The sequence below is a fragment of the Pinus tabuliformis genome, chromosome 9 (assembly GCF_031772625.1).
Source record: "Pinus tabuliformis cultivar Carrire ecotype Pingquan chromosome 9, CPIR1, whole genome shotgun sequence".
Classification (NCBI taxonomy): Eukaryota; Viridiplantae; Streptophyta; class Pinopsida; order Pinales; family Pinaceae; genus Pinus; species Pinus tabuliformis.
In genome coordinates this window covers 512116512-512126960 of record NC_142307.1, presented here as the reverse complement: position 1 = coordinate 512126960, position 10449 = coordinate 512116512, and the positions used below count along the sequence as shown (strand labels likewise).

Below are 10449 nucleotides of genomic sequence, written 5' to 3'. Positions count from 1 at the left end.
TATAAAAGAACCACAAAGAAGTGACAGTAACTGTGGCAGTAGTATGCTGGGTTATGAGCGGGATTAGGGTATATTCTACCATGGGTATATATACTTAACATAACTGTGAGACATGTTTACGCAGTAAAGTTTTTATTAACAAACACGTTATAACTACACCAAATCTACGAGGCCTGGGTATTTACAATTAGTTGATTTATGTGGGTATTGTTTGAATCATATTTTTGATAGTAGAAATAAATTCAGTATAATGAAGAATTTTGGGCGAAAATCACATAGAAAATTTATGTCGATGTGTTTCGAGTCATCCAGTGTGGTTCATTGTCAAGACTGGATGACTCTAAATGCATTGACATAAGTTTTCTATGTTATTTTCGCCCAAAATTCTTCAATAAAATTAAGATGGATCATAAAAGCCTCAGTTCAACAAATTCAGTATAATTAAATTTTTTTAAAAATAATTAAAATTTTGAAATATTTAAAATTTCAACGACTGTAACTTAGATTTACAAATTTACAAATATAAATTTTATCAAAATATGACTCAAATTTCTCTGACTTTAAAAACAAAAAAATACAGTGTCGTTAACGGCATTAAAAAAGTTTGAAAAACAGTTAGTCCTTGGCACTGTGAATAGTTTGGTCGGTGTATAGATTTATGGACATGTCCTCCAATACACAGAAGTTTGAAAGGCAGTTCGTACTTTGCATTGTGAATAGTCTGCATTGCACAAATAGAAAGCCATCCCTATATTAATATTTGAGTATTCATGAACAAGTGTACTGCGGCAGCCTAAGTGACATGTAATAAGTTTTAGATATCTTGTCATTTAAGGTAATAGTTTGTCGTAATAGTCTGTGCTTAAAATTTTCAGAGCCGCATAATTACTAACAATTTATCTCCTCTCAAAATACTTTATTATTTCCCTTGGCCTAACATTTTACATTGCACAATTTTCCTGAAAAAAGTGAACGATCCTGTGAGACACTACGTTGATTTAATGGCAGAAAAATTCACATAAACTGGCCAAATCTTTTCGAAGTTAATTTCTTCGAACAAGGGCGGAAGCTAAATCTTGCAGATCTCCACTGCGATAGTTGTTAGGGTGCCTCTGTTCAGAAAAAAGATCGGCGTGCTTGAACAGATCCGTTTCTCGGGCTGTAGACTGGGGATGAATAATCCCCTGCGTGTAACCGGAAAAACTGCCCCCTGAACCCTCGCCCTCCCTCGCCTCCTCGTCGTAATTATTTGCCACAACGTTTTCGGATGGGATCGATTGCAGGTCTCCCAAAGGATTTAAATACTGTTGATTATAAGGACTGCTGCTATTGCTATTTGATATTAAAGATGACATTTCAGATTGTTTTCCATATCCATGCTCAGGAGTTAGTGAAGCCCCGTCTGAGCTGCTGCAGGCTGCGAGCTGGGCATAGCCAACAGCCAATTTTCCCTTCAGATTCGCAACCTAGCCATGCAAGAAACGATTTCAGAAGGGGCATAATTCCTCACACAAGTATAAAGAAATTCCATCAACTCAGCTGAATGCAGTGGAAGCAATTTGCTGTTATAAAAAGAAAGTAAAAATAGAATTGACAAAGCTACCTGGTGCTGAAGAACTAAGATATGAGAAACACAGCCATAAACAGGATCTTGGAGCCGAGCCTGTGCTTCATATGATACGCTAGCTACTGTATCGTATCTTTCTTGAACGGGCAAGTGCATCAATAGCTTAGAGAAATTGCTCGCTCCGAAGACCTTATGTATCGCACCAAAATGCGGTGCCCCCATTTCGTCGGAGCAGAAATAAGGAGCGAATATACAGCCTTTCACACACTTTCTCCTCAAAAACTTGCACGCTCCGCAAGACGCTCCTCCGCCCCCCATATTTATACTCTACGGTGTGTTTTCTTTTGCCGTTCGGATTTCTTGGAACGGATTCGGGCGGGCGTGATCCCCGTTTCAAGTAATAATAAAGAAGCTGCGCAACTTGCAGAGGAGGTTCAGGGCAGAACAGGCTCAGCGGGAAGAATCTCATTACAGGCAGACAACTTATAAGCAATTGCTCGAGGCCGGACGGCGAACCCCGTCGGGTGGGGCGGATGCGAACGGAAGGATTTTTCCGGCAAACAAGTTAGTGTTGTGAAGAAGAAGTTGATTGACAATCACATCCCGTGATCACAAGGCTCGCCTGTTCCCTCAGAGCGATCCACGGAAAATGAGTGCCATGTCCAGTTTCATAATTCAATCGAACGCCGGCCCCACATATACCTGGAAGCAGGGTTGGAATTTCAAAAGACTTCCTTCCCAACCCATTTTTGACGGTTTTGCAAGGATCTTGACGGGGTTTTGCCGGGATCTTGACAGTTTTACAATTTTTTTAACTATATTAGACTGGTTTCACATCTCCCAATCCGTCATCACAGTTTCGAAGAAAGATTTCGACAGTTTTGCAAGGACCTCGACAGTTTTACAATTTTTTTTACGGTTTTTGACAGACTAATCTCCCTGTGAGCAATTTGCCCGTCCACCCATCTTGACAGTTTTACAAATTTTTTAACGGTATTTGACAGACTAATCAGTGTGACGAACAATTTTCATCCCTGCCTAAACGTTGTCTGCTCAATCAGATAATCGAAATGAAAAAGCCAAGCTGGTACACACTGTAGTACCTTCTCGGAGTTCTATAATTATAAGCCCATTCCGTGCCTATTTTAATCGCACATTATTGGATTCTGACTAGAGTCGCGTTTTGATTGGATGAGTGCATGATTATCCGACAGGCGATCTGATAAAATAATTGCAGGAACATGAAGCCATTCATTCCAAAAATAGATTCTGCCATTAGAAATTTGGCCTGGTTTGGGAGCACGCGCGGGAAATGGCAGATGGGATAAAGAGGATTCATTGGGCAGCTCGCTTGCCGAAGCCGCGACAGAGAAAGGGAAAGGGAAGGGCATCACTGTTGATGACGTTCTCGGTTGCCTGCCAACTCCTTTAGACTGACTCCAAATGTTAATAATAAATTATTTGTTCCACATTTCCTATAATTATAGACAGTTGTATCTTTAATAAAAGTTAGAACCTTTCACAATTTTTTATAAATATGGACAGTTGTGCATATATGTTTCATGTTATAGTTATTTTTATTTATCAAATTCAGGCCCACACAATATTGAATATGGGCCGTCGAGCGGTTTCAGTGTCCAAGTAAAATTATATATATATATATATATATATATATATATATATATATATATTAAAGATATAGAATTAATATAATAATTCATGGGTTAGGGTGTAAATATGTTTGTTCTTAAATTTTTAATTTTTAATTTTTTTATATATATTATTTAAAAAATAATAATAAATTTTTATATGTTATTTAATTTTTTATTAAATTAGATTTTTTTAAATATATGCATTTCGTTTTTTTCTTTTGGATTTATAGATTAAATAAATAATTTATAATATAATACAGCGAATTAAATTACTGCAGAAGCAAGATATATATCCTTTAAAATCATTTATTTATTAAAAAACAATTCTATATTTGATTAAAAGAGTTAATATATAGCTAATTAAATTAGTCCAGAAGCCAGATGTATATTTTTTTAAATTATTTACTTATTAAAAAACAATTTTATAGATTAAAAAATAATTTTATATTGATTAAAAGAGTTAATAGTTGAATTCAAATTTATGTGATCCATAATGAATTAAGAAAAGGTTTTTTTGGTAGAAATTACATAAGTGAATTTTTTTTGCCAACGTTTTTTGAAGCAACAAAGTGTGGACCACATAATAAATTAAGAAAAATCTTTAGAAATCACATAAGATAATTTTTTGGCCAACACTTTATGAACCAACAAGTGTGGTTCATCATGCCAGATGATTGCTCAAAAAGTTAATACCTTTTATTAATATGTTGATGGTGATGATTGATTAATTTATTAAGCTAAATTTATTGTTAGTGATTGTGAAAAAGTATTCTTATGTGTTTTTAATTATGGATATTTGAATGAAAGATAAAAATATAGTATTGAAAACAATTATAATTCAAATCTTTGGATATGACATTTAAAAAAAAACTCTCTTTAAGACTCATTACTTTTATTATTTCATATGGATATGAGGTTTGGGGTTGTCATATTTATATAGTCATTGAGGAAGTTAAAATAAATCCAAAAACAATATATATCCTACCATCTCAAGATTAAAGAAAATACTGTCTATCATATCCTTATGATGGAAGAAAGTTCTCCCCTCATTAAAATCATGTCTATTACTAGGTATGTTATGAATAAAAAGTTAAACAACGTGAATTTTTCTAAAATTGCTTCTAACACTAGCCAAAATCCCTGCTTTGGGTTGGAGGGTTGGAGTAAGGATGTCCAGTGTTGACAAATAAACAAAGATAATATTAACAATATTATTACATCAAAATTTAAGGAGAAATTGTGGGGCAAGAAAGAATTAGAGGGAAAAAGGAAACTAAGATATTATAAGGAGGTGATGAACCCCAATTTATTAAAAAAGAAAAACATCATTGTTGGACTAAAATAAGAAGAAAATAAGCATGGTTAAAATAATAATAAAAAAATAATAAGCTTCATAATGAAATTTACTTTGGTCAATTTCTAAAACACCATGGAATGTAAGAATCTATCGTCTTTGCTACACTAAGAGGGCTGAAAATGAAACACACAAGTTCTCTTAAATTGTTCATTTTATATTCACATTTTATTTGATTGTCAAATTATTTTTCACACCATCAATCTAATGCTAAGAAATTCTAAATAATCTTTTACCTTCTTAAAATCCAATAAAAAATATTAAATTTAAGAAACATTAATCATCATCATTATCGTCATAAAACATATTTCCTTTTTCTCCAAATTATAATTAATAACACTCTCCCAATATATTGTTCTAAGCTACCATTCTAATTTTTATCGATTTTCAAGCTCTGTTGCGCGCGCTCGCTCAGCTCTGCTTCCTGCGAGATCCGCACCCCGCGGAATTTGAAGGCTGCGCATGCGCCCGCTATCTGCATTCTCCGATCCCTGCGGGCGGTTCCGCCGAGGGCTCATTCTACTGGCTGCAGTCGGCTAGGGTTTGATCTGCTGGCTCTCCATGGAGGAGCCGGCTCCCCCCAGGGGTCTTCCTCCCCTTCTCTGTCTTCCGCCGCTGAGGCCTTCAGATCCTTGCTGGCCTCTCTGCCTAAGAAGAAAGTTGTGGAAGCTACCAAGTTCGTGAAAAGACTAGAAGATATCCCCGAGATCGCCCTTCCTCCTGAAGGCCCGATTCAAGTAGCATTATCTCTGGCAGATCGTGCACTGGTAGGTCAGTTTACAGGTCTCTGGCCCTCCCCAAAATCAACAGAGAACTGGGTTGCTAGAAACTGGGCTCCGCTGATCAAGAACAAGGTAACATCTTACTTCCTCGGAAGAGGATACTTCCTATTTGAATTCTCAGAAAAAGAGGACAAGGATCTCATTTTCAGAAACGGGCCCTACTTCATGGGTCCTCAAGGGCTGTACTTAAATAAATGGACGCCAGACTTCGATCCGGCGGTGGATGTGCCCTCTGCGGTCCCGGTATGGGTAAGGCTCCCCAATCTCCCAGTTCACTGTTGGAACTGGGACTCTCTGAAGCTTATCGGAAATACTCTCAGGAAATTCATACATAAGGCCAACAGCAAGGATTAGTATGACTGCGCCAGAATTTGTGTGGAGGTAAATCTAGAGGTCGGATTACCAGAAGCCATCAAAATAAGGGTGGGTCCTTGGATGCATGTTTAGAAGCTAGACTATGAACAGCTGCCATTCAAATGCCGGAAGTGTCAAGTCTACGGGCACTTCGCTAGAGACTGCCCGTCCAAAGGGGTTGAGGAAAAAGGGAAGGAAGAAGGATGGAATCAGGCAAAAAGACCCAAAACTTCTTTCAGGAAGAATGCAAATGTTAATGCTAGAGCCCCCCAAACGGGCCCTGCTCAGCATCCACCCATGGAAAGCCAAGGGAACAAATTTGAGATCCTTGGATCTGAAATCATGAATACGTAGGAGACAGAAATTCCGAAAGAAGTCTCTCTGCCTAAATCCAAAAGCGTACCAGAGGGATCCAAAGGGAAGATGTCAGAAGAAGAGGAGGAAACCCAAGAGTCCGAGGAATCAGAGGAAGAAGGGGAAATAGGGGATTCGTAGTCTACCCCCAGAAGATCCACAAGAGGACGAATGTCAACAAAGGAAAAAAGAGATCAAGAAACATACAAAGACAAGCTTCAGGGCAGCCAACCAACGCTAGAGAAACTCCTAGCAAAAACCCAAAGATGAAGAGGATCCAAACCCAGAGCTCCAAAGGAGCTCATCACAGCAAAAGTAAATGATGAAGATAGTCTCCTGGAATTGTAGGGGAATGGGCTCCAAAGCCAAGGAAGAAGCAATGAATAGTCTAATAAGACTGGAAGCCCCAGACATTCTTCTCATCTAGGAGACTAAACTGGAGGATTCAGCCTTCCTCCAAGCAAGCAGAAAGTTTTGGAAAAAAGATGAAGCACATGCAACCTCTGCCCGTGGAGCATCGGGAGGACTTGGGTCGCTCTGGAATCCAAATAAGTTCTCTCTAATCTCTGTGTCCCTGAACACTCATTGGATTTTGTTAAAATTGCAGCACTTAGAATCTAAGGAAACTATTAGTCTGGTCAATGTATATGCTCCTAACAATGCAGGTGAAAAGAAACTATGTTGGGACTCCATCAAAAACTTGGCAGATCTGGAAAATTTGGAGAACATTATCATAGCCGGAGACCTCAACCTCACCCTCCTCTCGTCAGAAAAAAGAGGAGGCAGTATTGTCAGAGATCCGGCAAGAGAATCAGTGGAAGATCTCATGCAGGATTGGGATATGATAGACATTAAACCGACTATTGGCAAGTACACGTGGTCAAACAAGAGGGTTGGCTCAGGTCACATAGTTGCAAAACTGGACAGATTTTTGGTGCAAAGTTCCTTCCTGCTTCTAGGATTAGAAGCTAGATCGCACATTCTTCATAGCAACATATCAGATCACAAACCTATTAGCTTGGAACTGCTAACCCCTAAGGATCTGGGGCCTATTCCATTTAGGTTCAGCTCTCTCTGGATCAAAGAGGCAAATTTTATGGCCAAGGTCAAAGACTGCTGGAAAGACCCAGTCAAGGGATCCACCTTCTTTGTGTGGGAGGAAAAACTCAGAAGAGTTAAAGTGGGCTAAGACCCTGCCCAACCCTGTTGCGGAAAGGAAAAAATCTCAAATCGATCTAGAAAGCCAACATCCCCATCTTGAAACGGTTGAAATCACTAAAGAGGAATTAGAAAAGGAGGCCAAGCTTCAGCAAAATTTCCATAAGGCATGCCTCGCAGAAGAGGAGTACTGGAGGCTCAAGTCTAGAAGTATTTGGCTCAGATCTGGTGATAGAAACTCCTCTTTCTTTCATAAACAAGCACAAGCTAGGAAAGGACGAAACTCCATCAACGAAATAAAAGAAGAAAACTGCGTTCTGAAGGACTTTGCAAGAATAAAAAAGGTAGCTTCAGATCACTTTGAGAAGCTGTACAGGGAAGAAATAGGAGCTAAGAAAAATGATAGCCTGTTGGACGCTGTCCCTAGCCTCATCACTCCCAAGATGAATCAGGTCCAAGAAAGAAAAATCATGCATAAGGAAACCAAGGAGGCCCTCTTCGCAATGGATCCCGATAAAGCTCTGGGACCGGATGGTTTCACGCCAAGATTTTTACAAACCTGTTGGCAGATAGTTGAGAAGGAATTCCTCAAAATGATTCAGAAATCCCAGGACTGTCAGAAGATTGGGGGCTGCACAAATTCGACATTTCTCGCCCTCATCCCCAAGGAAAAAGGTGCAAACTCTTTCAATAGATTTCGCCCAATTTCATTATGTAATATTGGGTACAAAGTGATCACCAAAGTGATAGCAAACAGGCTGAAAAGATTTCTCCCTAAAATCATTCCGGACAATCAAGGTGGATTCATTCAGGGCAGGCAGCTGGTGGACAACTTCGTGCTGGTGCAAGAGGCAATCCATTCCAGCCAACACCGAAAGGAAAAAGGTATGGTTATTAAATTAGATCTAGCTAATGCCTTTGACCGTGTTAGACATAGGTTTTTGTTTGATGTAATGTATAAATTGGGATTCGGGCAAAGCCTCATAAAGTGGATAAAAGCTTGCATATCGGAGCCTTGGATTGCCCCTCTGGTGAATGGAAGGGCCGTTGAATTCTTCAAAGCCTCTAGAGGGCTGAGGCAGGGGTGTCCTCTTTCACCTCTCCTATTCGTCATTCAGGCTTCTGTTCTCAGTTTCTATCTGAATAAAAAGCAGCAAGAACAGGACATTGCTGGCCTGTGCATTGCAAGAGGGGTGAAACGCATCAATCATGCCCTCTTTGCCGATGATACTCTACTGCTGGGAGCTGCTACACCGCATTCAACTATTAAATTCAAAGTAGTTCTGGACGACTTCTATAAGGTCTCAGGTAGCGTGTTAAACAAGGGTAAATGTCAGATATACTGTTGGAACATCCCTGCTTCTACTGCAAACTCCATAGCCAGATGCCTTGGATTTGCAGCCTCCACTACTTGGTCCTCATTCAAATATCTTGGTCTGCCAATCTTCAACAAGAGGGCATCAAGCAAAGACTGGTCACCTCAGTTAGACAAATTCAAAGCAAAGATGCAAGCCTGGGGATCCTCTTGGCTCAACATCGCAGGCAAAGCAGTGCTCATCAAGGCAGTTCTCAGCAGTCTTCCGATTTTCAAATTCTCTGTCCTCCTGGCACCTGTGGGAATCATCAAAAAGATGGAGGAACTAATCAGGCAATTCTTCTGGAAAGGAGGCAAACAAAATGACAAGAGATTTTCCCTAATCAATTGGGATATAGTCACCAAACCAATTTTTGAAGGGGGATTGAATTTTAAAGACCTCAAAGCTCAAAATCTAGCCATGGGAGCTAAATTAATTTGGAAAATCATTGCTCCTAATCCAAATTGGGCACAGATTGCATTGTGGAGAAAATATTTCAGAGGAACGAGGCTCAGATGTTTGGATCAGCCTAAAAACAAACTCAGAAATCCTTTCAGTACATTCATTAATAGAATTGGTCCGATGATAAAAAACTACTCTCACTGGATTCCTAGAAATGGCAAACGTATTCATCTATGGAGTGACAGAATTCTGGATCGACCTCCGCTAGAAGAATTGAGAGATTTTACAGAGTTAAAGAACTGGCTAGCTGCAGCAAACGTCCACACCCTGTGGGACCTATTGATGTGGACGGAGGATACCTGGGCGGGTTGGAAACACCTCCCTATGCCCATCGCCTTGCAACCTGAGTTGGCATCGCTCAGCAACCTCTTACACGATCTGGCCCCTATCCACACGCGTAGGTAGGATGTGAGAGGTTGGGAAAAAAACCGGGCAGGATATATAGTCTCTCAAGGATACTCTAAGTGTCTTGAACATCCCCACGTTCCTCCCAGCCCTGCCCCTTAGGTAGGCATATGGAATTTCCCCTCAATTCCTAAAATAGATCATTTCTGTTGGATTCTCTGCCACCAAAAAATCCTCACTGAGGACAGACTCCAGAAAAGAGGCATCAATGGGCCTTCCAGATGCATTCTTTGCAAGGAGAACTCAGAAACTGCCCTCCACCTCATGATCGAATGCAAATTTACAATCTCTATTTGGCAGGAGCTGTTGGATCCTTGGAATTATGATTTCATTTTTCCTACTTCTGTTCAGGATTTGTTCGTGGGCTGGATGGCCAGATATCCAGGCGCACAACCAAAAAACAAAACGGTCAGGACAGCTTGGAGTGCACTGCCAAAATTCATCAGTTGGCATGTTTGGTTGGAAAGGAACAGGAGGATATTCCGGAGCAAGGATCAGGACCATAGAATAGTAGTCAACTCAGTGAAATGCCAGCTAACCGAGTGGCTAGAAGACAAAGGAGATGACTCAAATCTCAGCCAGCAAGACAGAGACCTGGGATCTGTCCTTAAGTTTAATTTTCACAAGCCAAGAAGCTCTCCTCCGATTCTCGAAGATTGGCAAATTAGGAAAAATGAAGAAGATTTTCAGGAATGGCTGTCCAATCAACCAATTCCCTCCCTATTCTTTGATGGGGCAGCAAAAGGAAATCCAGGAAAGGCCGGTGCTGGTGGACACATTAATATGCCAGACAACACATATCCACATAATTTCGCTTGGGGATTAGGCCATTCCTCTAGCATACAAGCCAAGGCATTGGCCCTCTTCCAAGGTGTAAACTTCCTCAAAGAGCTGGGAATTCGGGAGGCAAATGTCTTTGGAGACTCCTAAGAAATCATAAGAGCAGTGGCGACCAACTCCAACCCAGCAGATCTGCAGCTAGCAAGATTAATTACAAGGATAAAAA

At 40.0% G+C, this 10449-nt stretch overlaps 1 protein-coding gene across 1 annotated transcript; it reads right to left on the bottom strand.

Annotated features, from left to right (window-relative positions):
* Positions 1–895: 895 nt before the first annotated feature.
* On the bottom strand, positions 896–2036 carry LOC149149455 (LOB domain-containing protein 12-like). The gene is made up of 2 exons (XM_089441029.1): positions 1604–2036; positions 896–1466 (listed from the first exon to the last, which is right to left on the bottom strand). Exons 1-2 carry the CDS (start codon positions 1883–1885, stop codon positions 1044–1046), a joined length of 705 nt encoding a protein of 234 aa, XP_089297155.1. The 5' UTR covers positions 1886–2036; the 3' UTR covers positions 896–1043.
* Positions 2037–10449: the final 8413 nt, after the last annotated feature.